The sequence below is a fragment of the Eulemur rufifrons genome, chromosome 7 (genome assembly GCF_041146395.1).
Source record: "Eulemur rufifrons isolate Redbay chromosome 7, OSU_ERuf_1, whole genome shotgun sequence".
In the NCBI taxonomy this organism is placed as follows: Eukaryota; Metazoa; Chordata; class Mammalia; order Primates; family Lemuridae; genus Eulemur; species Eulemur rufifrons.
In genome coordinates this window covers 251,142,764-251,161,011 of record NC_090989.1, presented here as the reverse complement: position 1 = coordinate 251,161,011, position 18,248 = coordinate 251,142,764, and the positions used below count along the sequence as shown (strand labels likewise).

Below are 18,248 nucleotides of genomic sequence, written 5' to 3'. Positions count from 1 at the left end.
CCATTCCTCTGTTAACTTTTAACTTTAACTTTGCTCTTTTTCCTTTATTCTCTTTTTTAAAAAGTCTTATTCCTTTTTTCTTCCCTTCTGTCTCTCAGTCCTCGTTCCCGCCAGTGTTGCCTAGGGAACCTAGTTGCTTGTTTGGCTCTGTTGTTTATAGGCTTTTGTGACTTGGAGTCCCTGATCTTTGTTCCTGAGATGACAGCTTTGCTTTTTCAGATCCCAGTTTCTGCAGTGGAAATGCCTGGTTCAGCAGATGTCACAGGATTAAATGTTCAGTTTGGAGCTCTGGAATTTGGATCAGAACCCTCTTTCTCTGAATTTGGATCCACTCTAACCAGTGAAAATAGTAATCAGATTCCCATCAGCTTGTATTCTAAGGCTTTAAGGTACACAACTTCCACTCCTCTGGTTTTGACTGAATTTAGTCCTTCCTTACCAAAAAACCCCCCAAAACCCCAAAAACAACAACCTTCAAAAATCAGAGCTTAAGAAATGGTGGAGAGAATATATCCTGTGCTAATAGGTTTGTACAGGTATCACCACTGTTTAATTCCAGACCTTTCTAACATCATTCCCAAAAGAAACCCCGTACCTGTAGCAGACAACTCCCAATTTCTTCCTTTCCCTGTCCCTTGGCAACCAATAATCCCTCTCTGGGTTTGTCTATCCTGGACATTTTGTTTGTGTAACTATAAACATGCAATATGTGGCCTTCTGTGTCTGGCTTCTTTCACTTAGCAGAAGCTTTTCAAGGTTCATTCATGTTGTCTGTATCCTTTTTATTGCCATTTATTTCATTGTGCTGATATATGTTTTGCTTATCCATTCATTAGTTGGTGGACATTTGGATTGTTTCTTCTTCTTCTTCTTCTTTTTTTTTTTTTTTTTTTTGAGACAGAGTCTCATCCTGTTGCCCGGGCTAGAGTAGTGAGTACCGTGGCATCAGCCTAGCTCACAGCAACCTCAAACTCCTGGGCTCAAGCGATCCTCCTGCCTCAGCCTCCCGAATAGTTGGGACTACAGGCATGCGCCACCATGCCCAGCTAATTTTTTCTGTATATATTTTTAGTTGTCCAGCTAATTTCTTTCTATATTTTTTTTTTTAGTAGAGACGGGGTCTCGCTCGTGCTCAGGCTGGTCTCTAACTCCTGAGCTCAAACGATCCACCCACCTCGGCCTCCCAGAGTGCTAGGATTACAGGTGTGAGCCTAGCCTGTTTCCTCTTTTTGACCATAATGAATCATGCTGCTTTGGATATTTGGATTCAAGGTTTATGTGGTTCCAGTTCTTTTGGATGCATATCTAGGAATAGAATTGCTGGGTTATACACTGTAACTCTCAACCATTTGAGGAATTGCCAAACAGTTTCCACAGTGGCAGCAGCATTTTAAATCCCTACCAGTAATTTATGAGGGATCCAATTTCTTGACATCTTAGCAACACTAATTTTTTTTTTTTTTTTTTGAGACAGAGTCTCACTCTGTTGCCCAGGCTAGAGTGAGTGCCGTGGCGTCAGTCTAGCTCACAGCAACCTCAAATTCCTGGGCTTAAGCGATTCTACTGCCTCAGCCTCCCAAGTAGCTCGGACTACAGGCATGCGCCAGCATGCCCGGCTAATTTTTTGTATATGTATATTTTAGTTGTCCATATAATTTCTTTCTATTTTTAATAGAGACGGGGTCTCACTCTTGCTCAGGCTGGTCTTGAACTCCTGACCTCGAGCGATCCACCCGCCTCGGCCTCCCAGAGTGCTAGGATTACAGGCGTGAGCCACCACGCCCGGCCAGCAACACTAATTTACCTTTGGTGGAATATTTTATCAATAGAAAATCTCAGATTTCAGATTTTTTTATTAGTTAATTTTTCCACATTCCAGAGGCAAAACTTGATATTGTATTCTTGTTTTATGATTGATTAATTGAGACAGGAACTTATTCTGTCACCTGCGCTAGAGTGCAGTGGCGTCATAATTGCTCACTGCCACCTCAAATTCCTGGGCTGAAGTGATCCTCCTGCCTCAGCCTCCCAAGTAGCTGGAACTGACTACAGGTGCGTGCCACCACACCCGGCTAATTTTTGTATTTTTTGTAGAGACAGAGTCTCTCTATGTTGCTCAGGCTGGTCTGAAACTGCTGGCCTCGAGCAACCATGCCTGGCTGCATTCTCGTTTTAAAGTTGGTCTCATACACCTGGATTCCTTAAAGAATCTTCAGTATTCTTAAAGATATCCTCCTGGCTGACAATTAAATTCGGTGAGTCTCATTTTGTGGAGTGGGTGGGAATTGCTTTTCTTTTAATAAAGAACGGAGAGCTATAAATTTGTAGTTACATGCTTATTTAATATATAACATGATAGCAGCCTGAACAAGAGTGAGACCCTGTCTCTACAAAAAATAGGAAAATTATCTGGGCATGGTGGTGTAGTCCCTGCTACTTGGGAGGCTGAGGCAGGAGGATTGCTTGAGCTCAGGAGTTTTAGGTTGCAGTGAGCAATTATGATGCCACTGCACTCTAGCCTGAGTGACAGAGTGAGCCTGTCTTGGTAAATAAAATGACCTCACTCTGCATAGTCAGTGCTTAAATAATAAATAAAGCATATGACAATACATTGATGAACTAGTTCGTGACATAAATTTATGTGTAATACCTTTTACTCTTTTTAGCGAGCCTTTGAATACCTCTTTACCAGTGACCAGTGCAGTACAGAACTCCACCTATACAACTTCTGTCATTACCTCCTCCAGTCTGACCAGCTCGTCCCTCAGCTCCACGAGTCCAGTAGCAACGTCTTCCTCCTATGACCAGAGTGCTGTGCACAACAGGATCGCATACCAAAGCCCTGTGAGTCCATCGGAGTCAGCTCCAGGAACCATCATGGTAAATGGTGTTTCAGTTTTCTTCTCTTAGGATGTCTTATTTGGAAGTTAGTGTTTAGTTTGGTAAATTATGCTTTTTGGATAAGAGTTTACTTTAGAAATTGGCTGATTTTTCGAGTAGAGTCCTTGTAATTCCTTGAATGTGGGCATAGTGGGCTTCTCTATGGTAGCACCTGTGCACTCGGGTATGTGGCTGGATCCGCAGGCACACAAACTCTGTGGAGAAATCCAAGCCTCAGTGTAGCATAAGCATTTTGGCCTTGGTACTGGGTACTTTTACATGATTTGACCCTGCCCATCTCTCTGAGTATTTCCTGAGCTCCTCTCTCCCATAATTGACTCATTTTCTGTGACTGTACTTGTTGCTGCATCACCATTAGATGTTGTTGTGTTAAAATTACATATTTTCCACCCAGCTTTTGTTAAAAATATCACCTTATTGATAAAGAAGCCAGATCTCTTTGTCATATTTTTTCTCCTTTTCTATTATTTTGTGTAGAGACAAGAGTTTCACTGTACTGCCCAGGCTGATCTTGAACCCCTGGGCTCAAGCGATCCTCCCATTTCCGCCTCCCAAGTAGCTGGGAGTACAGGCATGAGCCACCACACCTGGCTTCCTTTTCTTATTCTTTTTTTTTTTTTTTTTTTTTTGAGACAGAGTGTCGCTTTGTTGCCCTGGCTAGAGTGAGTGCCGTGGCGTCAGCCTAGCTCACAGCAACCTCAAACTCCTGGGCTTAAGCGATCCTGCTGCCTCAGCCTCCCGAGTAGCTGGGACTACAGGCATGCGCCACCATGCCCGACTAATTTTTTCTATATATATTTTAGTTGGCCAGATAATTTCTTTCTATTTTTAGTAGAGACAGGGGTCTCGCTCTTGCTCAGGCTGGTCTCGAACTCCTGACCTTGAGCGATCCACCCGCCTCGGCCTCCCAGAGTGCTAGGATTACAGGCGTGAGCCACCGCGCCCGGCCCTGACTGAAACCTTTTTTCTAACTTCAGGGATTTTTTTCCCCTGGTAGTTCTATTTTATTGTCTGTATTTCCCTCTTCCTCTTCCTCTTCTCTCGTCTCCTTTTCTTTTCTTTCTACTTTTCTCTTCTTTTCTTTCTCCCTCCCTTCCTTTCTTCCTCTCTTCCCTCCCTCCTTTTCTTTTCTCCTTTCCTTTCTCTCTTCCCTCTCTCTCTCTCACTGTGTTGCCCAGGCTAGAGTGCAGTGTCATGATCGTAGCTTATTGCAACCTCAAACTCCTGGGCCGAAGCAATCCTCCCGCCTCAGCCTCCCAAACTGCTGGGATTACAGGCGCGAGCCACTGCACCTGACCAGTTTCTACTTTTGATTGCTCCATGCCATGGCTCCCCTGCTTACGCTGTGGAGGCAAAAGTCATTTTTCTGAGGATTCTTTTTTCTTGCATGTTAATTCCATTGAAATATCTTATGTTAGCTTCAACTTGTTATTTTCAGTTTTTGCTCTTTTTATAGCTACCACAAGTGTCCTCACCTACTCTCTATTCACCTATATCAGAGAAGCCATGTTTCAAAGAAGCACCTCTTATTCTCTGAGAATCATTTTGCTAATAATATAAAATATGACAACTCTTGGTATAGGAGTTACCTTTTTTATTTTTTTAAATAATTTGGAAACATTTTCTTTCTTGCTTGAGTAGCACTCAGGAGACAACTTACACGAGATATGATGGTGTATTTAACTATCATAGGACTTTGAGTTTTTTGTATATTTGGACGTTTTAGTAATTGTTTTAGGAATGTTTTATTGCTTCCTGTGATTTGAGTCTTATGTTGCTCCCGTGTTATTTCTCCAAATACCAAATCTGGTTTTCAAAAATGTCTGTTACATGGCATTTATATGTTTTATTGTCTCCCTTTATTAAGAAATAGAGTAAAACAGGTTGTGATTCCGTGATTATCTCTATTTTATATGCTTGTTGCTGAATCCCAGTAGAAAGTCTTCTAGGTAATCATTTGATTTTGTGGGTTTTCTTACTTTTTCTTCTGTTCCTTATAGAATGGACATGGTGGTGGTCGAAGTCCGCAGACACTAGACAGTAAGTATATCAGTTCACTATTCTCGCCATGGCTGGTGGAAACCAAAGAGAGAAAGGACATAGCTAATGTGATATGGATAACACCAACTGGCAAATGGCTAATTCTCCAAAACAGCCCTTTTACATGTTTTCTGGTAACTGCTTCTTATCCATCATTGGAACAGAGAGAAACTACATTCATTGGTTAAAAGAAACCAACTCCTGTTTCCTTGTCAGGGTTAAGAGGGTCGATTAGAGATTCCTATGTAAGTAGGTGGTAGCTGGTAGTGTTAGTAGAAATGTCAAAGCTACAGCAAGAAGGGAGGTGATAGATGGTCTCATATTCTTTCCCTAATCAGGCTGTACCACAAGTGCAGTGTGGAGTGTGCATTTAAAAGATGACACAGGGTTCCAGGTTGGTGGAAGGGCTGTCAAACTAATATTATGAAGAAATTTTAAAGCAAAAAATTCTTGTCCTGGTTCAGGAAAGACATGCTCACTGTCTTCAGGACTTGAAGGACTGTTGCTTAGGAAGAAAGATAAAATGTTCACTGTGGATGTTTGGGGGGAAAAAACGAGTTCCAGCAGTGTCCCCAGCTCAGTGCTCACTAATGATAGTGAGGTGAATGCATTTTGTTTGTTTGTTTGTTTCCCTTGTGCTTGGTAGCTTTTCTGTGATTGTTTATGGTGGTTTGCTTTCTTCATTCAGTGTGTCAAATGGGTGTGGGAGCCAGACAGACTTTTTTTAATTGGAATTTTTTGGGATTGTGGACATGGAACTTCAGCAGACCAGAGGTGAACCTCAGTTGGAATTGCAATGACAGATTTGGGGCACCAGGATTTGGTTTGGGGGGGGCTGCTTGGAGATGCATTGGTAGCTCTGAGCTTTATTGGATGACTGAACTGCTTATTCTTTTTTTTTTTTTTTTTTTTTTTTGGGAGACAGAGTCTCACTCTGTTGCCCGGGCTAGAGTGAGTGCCGTGGCGTCAGTCTAGCTCACAGCAACCTCAAACTCCTGGGCTTAAGCGATCCTACTGCCTCAGCCTCCCGAGTAGCTGGGACTACAGGCATGTGCCACCATGCTCAGCTAATTTTTTTTCTATATATATTTTAGTTGGCCAGATAATTTCTTTCTATTTTTAGTAGAGACGGGGTCTCACTCTTGTTCAGGCTGGTCTTGAACTCCTGACCTCGAGCGATCTACCCGCCTCGGCCTCCCAGAGTGCTAGGATTACAGGCGTGAGCCACCGCGCCCGGCCTGAACTGCTTATTCTAGCAGCAGTTGTTGCAGGTTTCTTTTATCCAGGTTTGGGGTCGAGAATTAAAGTATCTGGAAAATGTAGAATACATTTAAGTTTCATCCTCTCCTCTTCCATTTCCACCACTCTTTCCCATTTGTTGTTGTTTGAGAAAAAGAGAGGCTTGCTGCAAACCTGTTATCATTGTCATCCAAGACTCAGGGAGGCACCCTTTTGGGTCTCAGTTTTTAGTGTGGTATATCTGTGGTGTCATCCGGTTTCTCTAAGAACGGGTTTCATACCTGGAATAGTCAGTAAAAAGGATTCATGAATGTAAAAGCCTTTGTAAGAATTGACCTAGTTGTGTGTTGACCCTGTTACTGCCTGTGTTTGTTTTCGACTCACTTTCCTTTTAGAGACTGAGTGCTTGCCACTGGCCTCTGAGGGAATCCTGCAGGAGGCTCAAGCTTGCTCCTACCTTCCTAACTGGAAAAGACAATGATGTGTTATATCCAAGCACATATCTGAGTTTATGTGTGGACAGCATGAAAACTGAGTCTTTTCCAAGCTAGATTGATTGTATCTGTGTCACATCTGAAGCCTAATAAGCTCATTTATATGCTCTGAGATTAATGTGTTCAAGCACATACCAAGGAAATTCTCACTATGCTTTAAAAATAGGTGTCTATTCATTCTGCAGATCTTAGGCATATGTATCTCTCCACAAGGTATGCATTTTAGGTTTTTAACCCTCACCTGCCCTAAATTGGCCGTGAGCTTTGGCAGTGTCAGCCTGATTTGGTAGACATACTCTTGGGTGGTCTTACCTATCAGCTTTTCATTTTCCCTTGCTGGGTCTTTTGAGGAAAATTTGCCTCATTTTGTAATTATACATATAAATCTCAGCACCTCTTTTCTTTGCATCTAAGTGTCAATTTCCTTTCAGTGGGAGAATTATGTCCACACTATAGGACAGATTTAATTAGAGAGTGTGATGTCCTGCTCTTTGCCTGAGTCTTGCCTGGTTGACCATCGTGAGTCCTTTTGATAGTCCTATGTGACAGAGATGGGGCTATCTGGTGACACACTTGGCGTTTCCTCAGCGTATGTAACTTTATGTATGTCTCAGATGAGCCTGACATGTCACAAGATCTTGAACTTATTTCAGATACTCAGGAATGGTTCTGGAGCTAAACAGATCTGTTTCTTACAGCTACTTCATCCGTTCCAGCTCCAAAGACAACAGACTCTCCCTCCACCCTCCCATCCGTGGGCTCCCTGCCCAGCACCACCTCTTGCACTGCGCTTCTACCCTCTGCGTCCCAGCACACTGGGGCCCTGCCCAGCAGCCCCCTCTCCCAGCTTAGCAGGTATGGGGGACATGTGGGCCCAGAAAAGGACATCGGAACAAAGCCCTGGAGCCCCTAAAGAACGTTGTTCTGTGAACAAAACACACTTGTTGACTCTGGCTTGATGTCCTTTGCTTTTGCATTAAAACTCTAGCTTAGGTTTTGGTCAGATTGAGTCTCAAAACCACCAGACATGAAAACTTTGCCTGCTTTTAATGTTTCTGCTGGCATAGAGCACTGGGTCCCCAGGGGCCAGTAGCTCCCTGCTACTATTCTTGGACCCTAGGAGGGTGCCATGCACCTGTCCTCCCAGCTCTGGGCCCACGTCACTATGAGGTGGAGTGAGAATGATGTATTTCTGGCAAGTGTCTGGCTTGCACTTTTCATGGCTTCAGAGTTATTAGAACAGGGTGCAGGAAAATGGGTTTGTCTGTTACCTATGTCTCCTGAGTAGAGTTCCCCTCCATCTCTCTTTAGCCAGGAGCAGAAGTATTTGATTTGAACTCTGGATTTGATGAGAGTTCAGGCTCTGACTCTGAACATAGGACCTGTTCTCCTCATTCAGAGATTTAATGGGGTCTCCAAGGATGGCAGTTTTCTTAGTGCAATTCTGTTTTTACTTTTTTTAGTCTAAAGAGCTAGGGGGGTATAGTTGACTGAAGGTGGCTCTAGAGGTTTCCCAGGCTAGGATGCACCAGATTTCATGGCAAATGATCCTTTAGGTCATTTCTAACCACCAGGATCCTATCACTGGTTCTGTAGTGATAAAGAATGGAGGGTCTGAAGTTGGGACTTCCCTAGGGATTAGGGACAAGGTTGAATCTAGCCCACTGAGCCGAGGGGGACTTGTGCGTGTGGAGTGACTTTTTTGGGTGCACACGTGGTGCTCTGTTTTGTCTTCTAGTTCCCTCTCCAGTCATCAGAGCAGCCTCTCCTCTGCGCATGGAGCACTCTCCTCGAGCACATCACACACAGTAAGTGTCCACGCAATTTCCTCCACCATCCTGCCTAGCGAGCTTGGGGATTAGTCACATGCAGCTGAGCCTTTAGTTTGTTGATTTTCAGCATCTGAGATGATCTAGAGTTATGTGGCTGAAATGGCTGGACTGAGTTATCTGGTTCGAGTTTCTGATTTCCTGGGCACCATGGAGAACATCTTCCTTTCTAAGTTGGTGGCTCCTTGGAGGAATTGCTTCTGTAGACCTAATACGTCATTGATGAGGCTGCCACATAGTAATCATGTAGTGATCTTGCTCCCAGGAATTTGCTAAGCGTAACAGGAGATGTTTCTACCCTGCAGCAGAGGTTTTATTTTCTGGGCCTTGTTATGTTGAGGCATTTGAAGGCTTTTTGGAGGAAAATAGTCTCAATTGCTAACTCCACCTTGGGTTCCACTGCACTGATCAAGTTTAATGAAGAGTATCGTTTCCTCTGTCACTTTGTGATGGCCACTGTAGAGACAGTGCTTGGAGGGAAAAGGCGGTGCTTGTGTGAAGAACACCCATTCTTTGCCACATGCACGTACGTGCACCTTCATCTCTCTGAGACTGCCAGTCCTGGCCGTTAGTTCGGTCAGTGTAATTGTATTCTACTCTGCTGGTCACTGTGGGGACTTCCTAGTAGTAGCCATTAGGTGTCCTGTTTGGTCTTTCCTTGTGCCATCTTCCCTGGCTCCAAGGCAGAGACTTTGGGAAGAGGGACACTGAAGGAGGAAGTCTAGAGGATGCGGAGGCAAGAGTGGTGCAGCAGCATGCTGTGGAGGAAGCCAGGCTGGGAGAGGGTCCACATGGGAGTGGCGGCTGGGGAGTGTCCTCATGTGCCTAAGAATAACCCTAGATTATGCTTATTGAAGTGGCTCAGTGGAGGTTGTGAAATTGGGAGCATGGTTTTATGTGGTAGGGGTTAGGCCAGATGGTGTTGGGTGGAGGACTGAATGGTAGTAAAATGGAGAGGGGTGGGTTATCGGACAGTGCTTCAGGAAAAGCTCACAGAGACTTGAGCGTAAGGTTAGGTGAATGGAAAGGTGCCTGGAAGCAACAAAATGTCCTTGTTCCTGGGCTGCAGGAGGCCCAGGCAAGGTTGGAATAGGTGGGTCCACAAGCGGGGAGGAAGGATTTGGGTACAGGCAGTCACCTTGGGTGGGGGAGTCACGAAGTTGGTGAAATCTGTTTCCTCTGAGGAAGGGATCAGCTCACCTGACGTGAGGTGGTGGAAAAGGGGAAGATGTGTCCTTCCATTCGGATCTGGTTGACGCTGTAGATTTCAAATTCTAGTGTTCCAAGTGAAATTTTGTGCATAGTCTTTTGTCATAAAACACTTAAACCACCACCTTCAAAGGAGAGCACAGTGTGGACACCTCTACCTGCTTCTGTCCTTTATGGCTTGTCATCATCATGAGCACCGTAGAGCTGGCTGTGCTGGGGAACTCTTGCACGCATGGGTAGCTGTGCTCCTTGTCTCAGGAAAATAGATAACAGAACCCAAACTTCCATCCCAGAATTGTCTCATCCAGTTAGTTCCACACTGTGTCAGTGTGAGAGAATTTTCACATTGCTAATATGGGTGGTCCCTTAGCATATGCAGGAGATTGGTTCCTGGACCCCCGAGGAAACCCAAATCCGTGGAGACTCAGGTCCCAGAGTATGCGGAACCCATTTTGAAGAAGTCAGCCCTCTGTATCCACAGGTTTTCACATACGGCGAATGCTATATTTTCATGCTGTGTTTAGGTTCAGGAAAAAAATTCGCATTTAAGTGGAGCTGTGCAGTTCAAACCCGTGTTGTTCAAGGATCAACTGAATATTCATAACATTTAGTATTTTTTTTTTTTTTTTTTTTTTGAGACAGAGTCTCACTCTGTTGCCCGGGCTAGAGTGAGTGCCGTGGCGTCAGTCTAGCTCACAGCAACCTCAAACTCCTGGGCTTAAGCGATCCTACTGCCTCAGCCTCCCGAGTAGCTGGGACTACAGGCATGAGCCACCATGCCCGGCTAATTTTTTCCTATATATATATTTTAGTTGTCCATATAATTTCTTTCTATTTTTAGTGGAGACGGGGTCTCACTCTTGCTCAGGCTGGTCTCGAACTCCTGACCTCGAGCGATCCACCCGCCTCGGCCTCCCAGAGTGCTAGGATTACAGGCGTGAGCCACCGCGCCCGGCCAACATTTAGTATTAAAAGATATAAAAAGACACCTACTGAAAAGGTTCTCTGTGTCTGGTCTGCTTGTTCCTACCCCTCCACCTCCTGTTCTTCCCCTTGTCTCCTGCCCTTTTCGTTCCTTTTCCTGTTGCATAAAGAAAAGTATTCTATAGAGAGTGGCCTTCAACTCCACCCCCCCCCCAACAGTGTATCTTAGAGGTGTTTCCATGCTGAAACATGGAGTTTTTGTTGTTTTCATATTCTACTGTATTACTTTATTTAAGCAGTCCCCCATGGAGGGCTATTTCCAGTCTTGATGCTACAGAGAGTGTTGCATTTGAGAACCTTGTACACATATTTATGTGTACAGCTATGTCTAGAGGGTAAATCCTGGAGGTGGAACTGCTAGGCATTTGTCATTTTATGCAACTTGCCAAATTACCCTGCATAGTGATTTTAACCTGTTTACCTACCACTGACAATGAACAAAATGTCTTATTTCTCAAAATGTTATGGAATATTTGTACTTTATTTGAAAGCCATTGAATTTCCTTTTCTTTGAGCTATTTCCATTCTTGCTTCCGTTTCCTCCTAGGTCCTTGGTCTCTGTTTCTAGGCACCCAGTATATTAGGGAGACTAGTAGCTCTTTGTGATGGAAGGTGCCAATATTTTTCCTGGATTTCTCATTTTTTAAATACAATTTTTTTTTAATAGTCATTCAGATAAATGTCTTTTCTTTCATAAGTCTCTCAGAGTTAGATCTTTCCCACTCCAAGAGTATAAAGGAAATCTCAGTGTTTTCTTATGTCCTTTCCTCTCTGGGCCCATTCTGGGGAGCTGACTGCACAGGCCCCATTGGATGGACCTTTTCAATGTGCTGTTGGCCTCTTAAGCCAGCGGTCTGGTGCGCTCACACTTCTGGGAGGTCGGGGCAGAGACAGGAGCCCTGGCAGGGGCAGCTGAAGGAGGAAAGGCTTGCTGGGTGACTCTTGTTCCTTTCAATAAGTCAGGGACTAGTTCTCTAGCAAGCATCTCTTATATGGTTAGAGAATGTTCATTTTTTTCTTCTGTGGTTAAAAGTTGCTTCCACGTATGGTCATGCGTTGGTCAGAGCTGGTCCAGGTTCTATGGCGGGTGGTCTCAGGTAGGAAGTCTGGCTCCTTACAGAGGACTATGGCATAGGTACCAGGTTGGCAGCACACCCTGTGTCCTGCCTCCTGGTGGGGCTGCTTCTCCAGTCTGGTTTCATCCCATCTATGCTGAAAGAGCAGGAGTGCCTGGTAGGCCTAGGAAACCATGTTTTCAGCTGTCTTCACTTTGGTGAATCTGTTTTGGATGTTAGATCCTTACAGCCAGTGCTCAAATATATAGCGATGGCTGTGGGTATGGGACTTGACAGAGAGTTTGTGTCTGTGGAGGTAAAGCACGTGGTGGTCCCCTTTCTCCCGGGCACTTCTTAGTCTTCCGCTTCTCCTCCAGGAGTTTCTGTGCTTTACATTATTTCTGGTTTGGAGACTGGTCTCACTCTTAGCTATTTCCTACCCTTTTGGCACTTGTTTTGCCCAACCAGGTGTATCTCTCCCACCTACCCTCCTCAGCACATGAAGGTTTTCATGGATCCCTGTCACTAGGGTTGAACAGCTGGACAGGATTCCTGGAACTCAGGGTCTCGCTCCTCCTCCCTAGGTGGATCTTGAGCAGGCACCGTGGCTGGCCATACAAGGCACTGGTGGATTACAAGGTGTCACCAGGTTTTGGAGCAAAGGCCTCTCTCAGACTCCATGTCTTCCAGACCAGAGCAACTAAGAAGCCCAATAGAAGGAAATTCTCAAAACACTCAGATTTGTACTGGGCTGCCTGGGGCCTTTTGGTCAGCTCTTCTGGTATTATTTGCTTTTCCGTGAGGTGGATACTCACCCCATATTCAAATGGTCTGTGTTCACGTATGATCTGAAGTTATGTTGTGGTTTCTATGCCTTATTTCAGATATCAAAGCATGAGTAACTTGAAGGATTTTTTCAGAGGGTTTTGGTCATAGAGCTTAATTTTAATTATCTTAGTTATATCCTGATGGCTGACGCTAGCTGCTGTGTGAGGGGCCACAGTGATCCCTGAGCCCCTCCCCTCCTCTTAGAGTCCCTTGGTGGTTGTATTGTCGCCTGCCCATTGAATCTTGAGACTGCAGACCTAGATGCCAGGCCAGGCTCTCCCAGCAGCCTCTTCCTTTGCCTCTAGATCGACGTGTCCTGGTTTTTGTTTTGCCAGCATGCCAGTGTGGAGAGCACCCCTTCCCTTCAGTCCTCGGCCAACTTTTCAACGGCAGCAACCTCCACCTCGAGTTCTGTGTCCTCGGGTGCCAGCCTGCCCAGCAGCATGAACACAGTGAACAGCCTTTGCCCGGGTGGGACCACTGCGAGTGCACCCAGTAGCAGTACCAGGGCTGCGCCCTTGGCGACTTCAGGTATGTGCTCCAGAGGCCTTTGCTGCCCACCCCTGTCCCTCTCAAATGTGCACCCTTGGCTTGCCAGGAAAGGGGCCCAAAGGCTGCCAGGGCATGGAGGGTAGCCACAAGTATCAGATTATATTCTCACTTGGCCCTGCTCTTGCTAGATTTTGCTGTTGTGTTCCATTTCCCTCTTGAGGCCTGATCCTTCCAGCCCTGGTGTGGGATGAGTAGAACCTGAGTCTTGCGGAGGCACTCCGCCTGGGCAGGATTCCTGCCAGCTTTGTGCTTTTAGCTCCCCAGTTTTTTCGGTCTCTTTTTAGCCCTGGAGTGGAGCTGACATGGTGATTGGGGGGGTCAGGGGTGTCCTATCATGGGCTCCTTCTGGACACTTCATGTGACTGACTGTCAACCAGACCTAGGCTATCTGTTGGCCAGGCAGACTGTATTTTGGTGGAAACTGCAACAACCCACCATTGACACAGCTGTCCTTCTCTTGTTCTGAAGAGGCAGATTATTTCTCTTATTCATGTTTGCTCAGTGCTGTGTGACTTTTAGGATTGGGGGGAAGGAGGCTGCTTCTGAGCACAGAACTCTCAGATAAGCCTAAATAAGGTGGCACGTGCCCTCTGTCTCCCCCAAGCTCCTTCACAGCCTGGCCCTCTGCGTCTCTCGGTCACTGCCCTCCCCCTCTTGTGTGTGGCCTCATCTGTGATAGCTCAGTGACCTTGCCTCCTCCTCCCAAAGCAGCAAGGGAATCTGACTCTTTGTGGTGACCACTCCATTCCATTTGATTTTCCCTCTGCAGGCAAAGCACCCCCAAACTTGCCGCAGGGTGTACCTCCCCTGCTGCACAACCAGTACCTCATGGGCCCCGGAGGACTGCTTCCTGCCTACCCGGTGAGCACATGGTGGAGCTCCTGGCCAGCTCCCGCTCCCCTGGCCTCGGGCTGCCACCTGGCCAGACCTGGTGAGGGGAGCCTTAGGTTGGGCCAAGGTGCCCACCTCAGGCTGCTCTTACCCCCAGAACCCCTTGTCTCTGCCCCTCTGATCCCTGATGTGTCTTCCTCCATCTAGACTCTATCAGGGCAGGATTTGTTCCCACAGCACCTGATCCAGGTCCCATTCCTGGGTGTGTCCTAGCCTTCTAACCTTGTTTGAGCCCCTATGAAGGCCCAGTCCTCCAAGGGGATAGTGTGTGGTCCCTAAAATGCCCTTTCCGGTCCTCACACAGATCTATGGCTATGATGAGCTCCAGATGCTGCAGTCACGGCTGCCAGTGGTGAGTGTGGGACGTGGCATGGTGGGAGCAGTAGGGTTTAGACTCTTACATGTCACTCCTCCCTTGGTCTTTTTTTTTTTTTTAAATAGAAATTTATTCCCCACGGTTCTGGAGGCTGTTGAGTCTTGGATCAAGGTACTGACTTTTGGTTTGGTGAGGGTCTTCCTGTTGTGTCCTCACTTAGCAGAAGGTGGAAGGGCAAGCTCCTCCCTTAGTCTTGACTGCTGCCCTGTCTGGCCCTGGCCCTTAGAATCCTTGGCCTAAGGAACCCCCTCAGCACCACCCCCAAGCAAGGTGTTACCATCTGGTGGTTGTGCCTGGTACAAGCATAGCTTTGGCATGTCAGTGAACTATGCTCATCCCTGAGGAACATGATGGCCTTTGGGACCTGGGGCCCCAGTACACTATGTCCCCTACTAAATGGCCTTATTTTCCTTCCTCATCTCTCTCTCTTTAAAAAAGAAAAACTAGGCTGGGCGCAGTGGCTTATGCCTGTAATCCCACCACTTTGGGTGGCTGAGGTAGGAGGATCACTTGAGACCAGGAGTTCGAGACCAGCCTGAGCAAGAGCAGGACCGTGTCTCTACTAAACATAGAAAAAATTAATGGGGTGTGGTGATGCACGCTTGTAGTCCCAGCTATTCGAGAGGCTGATCACATGAGTCCAGGAGTTCAGGGTTGCAGTGAGCTGTGATCATGCCACTGCATTTCAGCCCAGGCAACAGAGTGACATGGAGGTTGTTTACTCAGCCTTGGAGTACCATATAGTGTCTTTTGGGCCGAGGTTGCCAAAAGTTCCAGTTGTGATCCAGCCGAATGAATGGTGGAGCTGACAGTCTCTAAGGTCTCCTCTCGGTCTGGCCTCCCGTCTTTATTTGCAAGAATGCCTGCCCTGGGATCTCTCTGGTGGTTGCACCCTCACTCGGAGGCCCAGGTGGTTTCTTTATTCTGATCCTTGGTGCCAGGATAAGGTGCTGGGCCCTCCCAGACATAGCCACATTAACAGGACTGTGGGGAAAGACTGCTGGGAAGCAGGCCTGCTTCTTGCCTTGCCAGCCGGCAGGATTTCTTTCTGGGTACCTACTCGCCTCTTGGTCTGACATGTCCCAGGGTGCCTGTTAGAGAGTTTGGACAGTGGTGTTCACCCATGCTGGATGTGGTCTTTCCTGATCCCAGAGGAGGCTTCCTCCTCATTGAGGTGTCACCTGTCCTTCCTCAGACTCTTCATCATTGGTGTTTCCCCTTCTCTGAGAGGCCACAAAGAGCTTACGGAGCTGCTCATCTCAGGAGAGATGTTCTTTTCCATTTGCTGGAGGTATTTCCAGAGGCTGAGAGCTGAGCATCTCATTCCCTCACGTGCAGACCAGCAGCCCCTCAATGTGCTGGTTGAAGGCCAAGGCCTAGTAGGATCTGAGATATTCCTGGAGCAGCAGCTGGTCCTGAGGGAGTCTGTACAGGGGATACCAGCCCTGGGATTGATTCTGCTTCAGGGGCTCTGCATGGCTCTCCACCCCTATTCACGGGACCTCTTGTGCTTTCATGATTTTATGTCTTAGAGGAAAACCCTTCCAAAGCCCACCTTTTCAGATACATTGTTTTTTACTGTCCCTTGGGTCATTTGTTAACATCTGCTAATTTTTTTTTAAGCAAAGTCTCACTTTGTTGCCCAGGCTGTGGTGCAGTGGTACAATCATAGCTCACCACAGCCCCAAATTCCTGGACTCAGCAATCCTCCTGAGTGGCTGGGACTGCAGGCACTGCGACCAACCATGTCCCTCAGCCTCTTTTACTGTAGTGCCTAGTTCCCACCTTCAGATTTTCTCCTCTTGGATGAAAGAGCTCCCCGTTCTGGGCTTCTCTATGCCTGTTCCCGTTTGTGATCTTCCCTGCTCTGCGCTTTCCCAGCCCTGTGTCCTCCTGGGGATGCTCTGGGTGCTATGGGCTGCTGTGTTTCCTGGAGGTTAGCAGGAGGTGTGTCCAAAGGAGGATGTGAGTGCCATTCCTAGCCAGGATGGCCTTGTCTGGCTGTGACCCAGCATTGTTGGCCATGGGTTTGGGGCAACCCAGGGGCTTTTCCTTTGCTCAGAAGCCGGATATGTCTGGGACTGTGAGGCCCTGGAGGTGTAAGTAAGGGTCAGGGCAGGCCTCCCCTGTCCACAGAGCTCTAGCGTGTTTTGCTTTCTTTTTCTCCACACTGTTGGATTTGTCAACTTCCCCCTGGGCGGTGTGCAGTGTCAGCATTGCTAGGGCAGAGGTGGGGAGTGATGGGCCAGTTTGAAGTCTCACCTGGGTCCTGCGTGTACCTGTGCCTACCTGGCACTGCTTCTTATCCCTTTTTGAACCTTTTAGGTACCTCCTCTCCTGCAGTGTCCTTTTTCAGGTTTGTTCTGTTTGGTCAATGTTCCTAGCTGCTGGTTAGTCTCACACAGGAAAAGCCAGCAAAGTTGATTCAGTCTGTGTCATTCACAAGCATCTGTCTGTGATATAAAGTGGATGTGTGAGGTTGGCCTTCCAATGGCTCTGCCTGGCAAAGGCTGCAGGGTTGGTCAGTCTGTGTGCTAGCCAGCTAAGCAGGCTGCCTTGCTGCACACCTCCGATGGGCACCACGTACTTGGAGTTTTCCGTGAGTGCTGCCTTTTAGGTGTGTGGCCCGTCTCAGAAGTATGGCATCACCTAGAGTTTCACGTGCTGGGTCTACTTTCTCAGGAGTGGGGCGAGGCCACTTGCTGATTGAGCCTCCCTGGTCCCTCCTAGGATTACTATGGAATTCCCTTCGCTGCACCCACAGCCCTTGCCAGCCGAGACGGGAGCCTAGCTAATAATCCATATTCAGGTGAGTCAATTCAGTGGGTGAGGAGTGGGTGGCTATGGGGATGGCCTGTAGCTAATCCCAGGAGTCTAGAAAACAGAAGCAGAAGAGCTGAGAGAGGCCTCTTAGCCGCCCATACTGAGCTGGAAGCCATGCCTATTATTTGCAGGAGCCAAGCTCGACTTTTTCCTGGTTGGGTCAGGGGTAGTGACCCAAGGCAATGCTTTTCTTCTAGGCGATGTTACAAAATTTGGCCGTGGTGACTCTGCATCCCCTGCACCCCCTACTACACTTGCTCAGCCACAGCAGAGCCAATCCCAGACCCACCACACAGCCCAGCAGCCCTTTCTGAATCCTGCGCTGCCACCTGGCTACAGCTACGCTGGCCTTCCCTACTATACAGGCATGCCCAGTGGCTTCCAATATGGGCCTACCATGTTTGTGAGTATTTGTGGGGGTGTGTGATTCTTCCTCCTGGCCTTGGGTCACTGGAAGGTTGAAACATGGGACCTACCTTCCAGCTCCTGGGAGCAGAAGCAGGGAGGGAGAATCATGGCCCCACTCAGTCTCATCTGGCCTTGAGTGCCCCTCTCTGTATTTGGATCCTGCATGTGTTGCACTAATAATGAAGCACAGGTCCCCTTAATCTCCTGCCTGAGGCTAAGGCAGGGAATACCTGATCTGCTCCACATTGCCTTGTTCCTACACTGATGCCTCATCTGCTTTCCCCGCCAGGTCTCTCCAGCCTCAGCTAAGCAGCATGGTGTGAACCTCAGCACCCCGACCACCCCCTTCCAGCAGGCCGGTGGTTATGGCCAGCACAGCTACGGCACAGGTGAAGGGTGCTCCCCGCACTGAGACACAGGGTAAGACAGGATTTTCTGGTTCACACGTACCTCTTGTACCGTGCTGTGCTAGGTTATGATGACCTGACTCAGGGGACAGCAGCGGGAGACTACACCAAAGGTGGCTATGGTGGATCATCACAGACACCAACCAAGTCTGCAGGTTCTGGGCCTGGCAAAGGTATCGTTCATCTCTGCTATCCAGGATTGCGGCCCGGAG

At 47.4% G+C, this 18,248-nt stretch overlaps 1 protein-coding gene and 1 non-coding gene across 2 annotated transcripts in view; both read left to right on the top strand.

Moving 5' to 3' along the window:
• Positions 1–18,248, top strand: part of UBAP2 (ubiquitin associated protein 2) — a 91,919-nt gene that overhangs the window by 72,231 nt on the left and 1,440 nt on the right. Inside the window, exons 15-26 of the mRNA XM_069476519.1 lie at positions 220–389; positions 2,667–2,880; positions 4,902–4,941; positions 7,373–7,529; positions 8,413–8,482; positions 12,915–13,110; positions 13,901–13,992; positions 14,327–14,374; positions 17,129–17,207; positions 17,419–17,624; positions 17,919–18,018; positions 18,102–18,209. Coding sequence (XP_069332620.1) covers positions 220–389; positions 2,667–2,880; positions 4,902–4,941; positions 7,373–7,529; positions 8,413–8,482; positions 12,915–13,110; positions 13,901–13,992; positions 14,327–14,374; positions 17,129–17,207; positions 17,419–17,624; positions 17,919–18,018; positions 18,102–18,209 — 1,480 coding nt within the window. The remainder of the gene's footprint in view (positions 1–219; positions 390–2,666; positions 2,881–4,901; positions 4,942–7,372; positions 7,530–8,412; positions 8,483–12,914; positions 13,111–13,900; positions 13,993–14,326; positions 14,375–17,128; positions 17,208–17,418; positions 17,625–17,918; positions 18,019–18,101; positions 18,210–18,248) is intronic.
• LOC138389035 (small nucleolar RNA SNORD121A) lies at positions 6,646–6,726 on the top strand. The gene has a single exon (XR_011234475.1). It is a non-coding gene; the product is annotated as a small nucleolar RNA SNORD121A (small nucleolar RNA).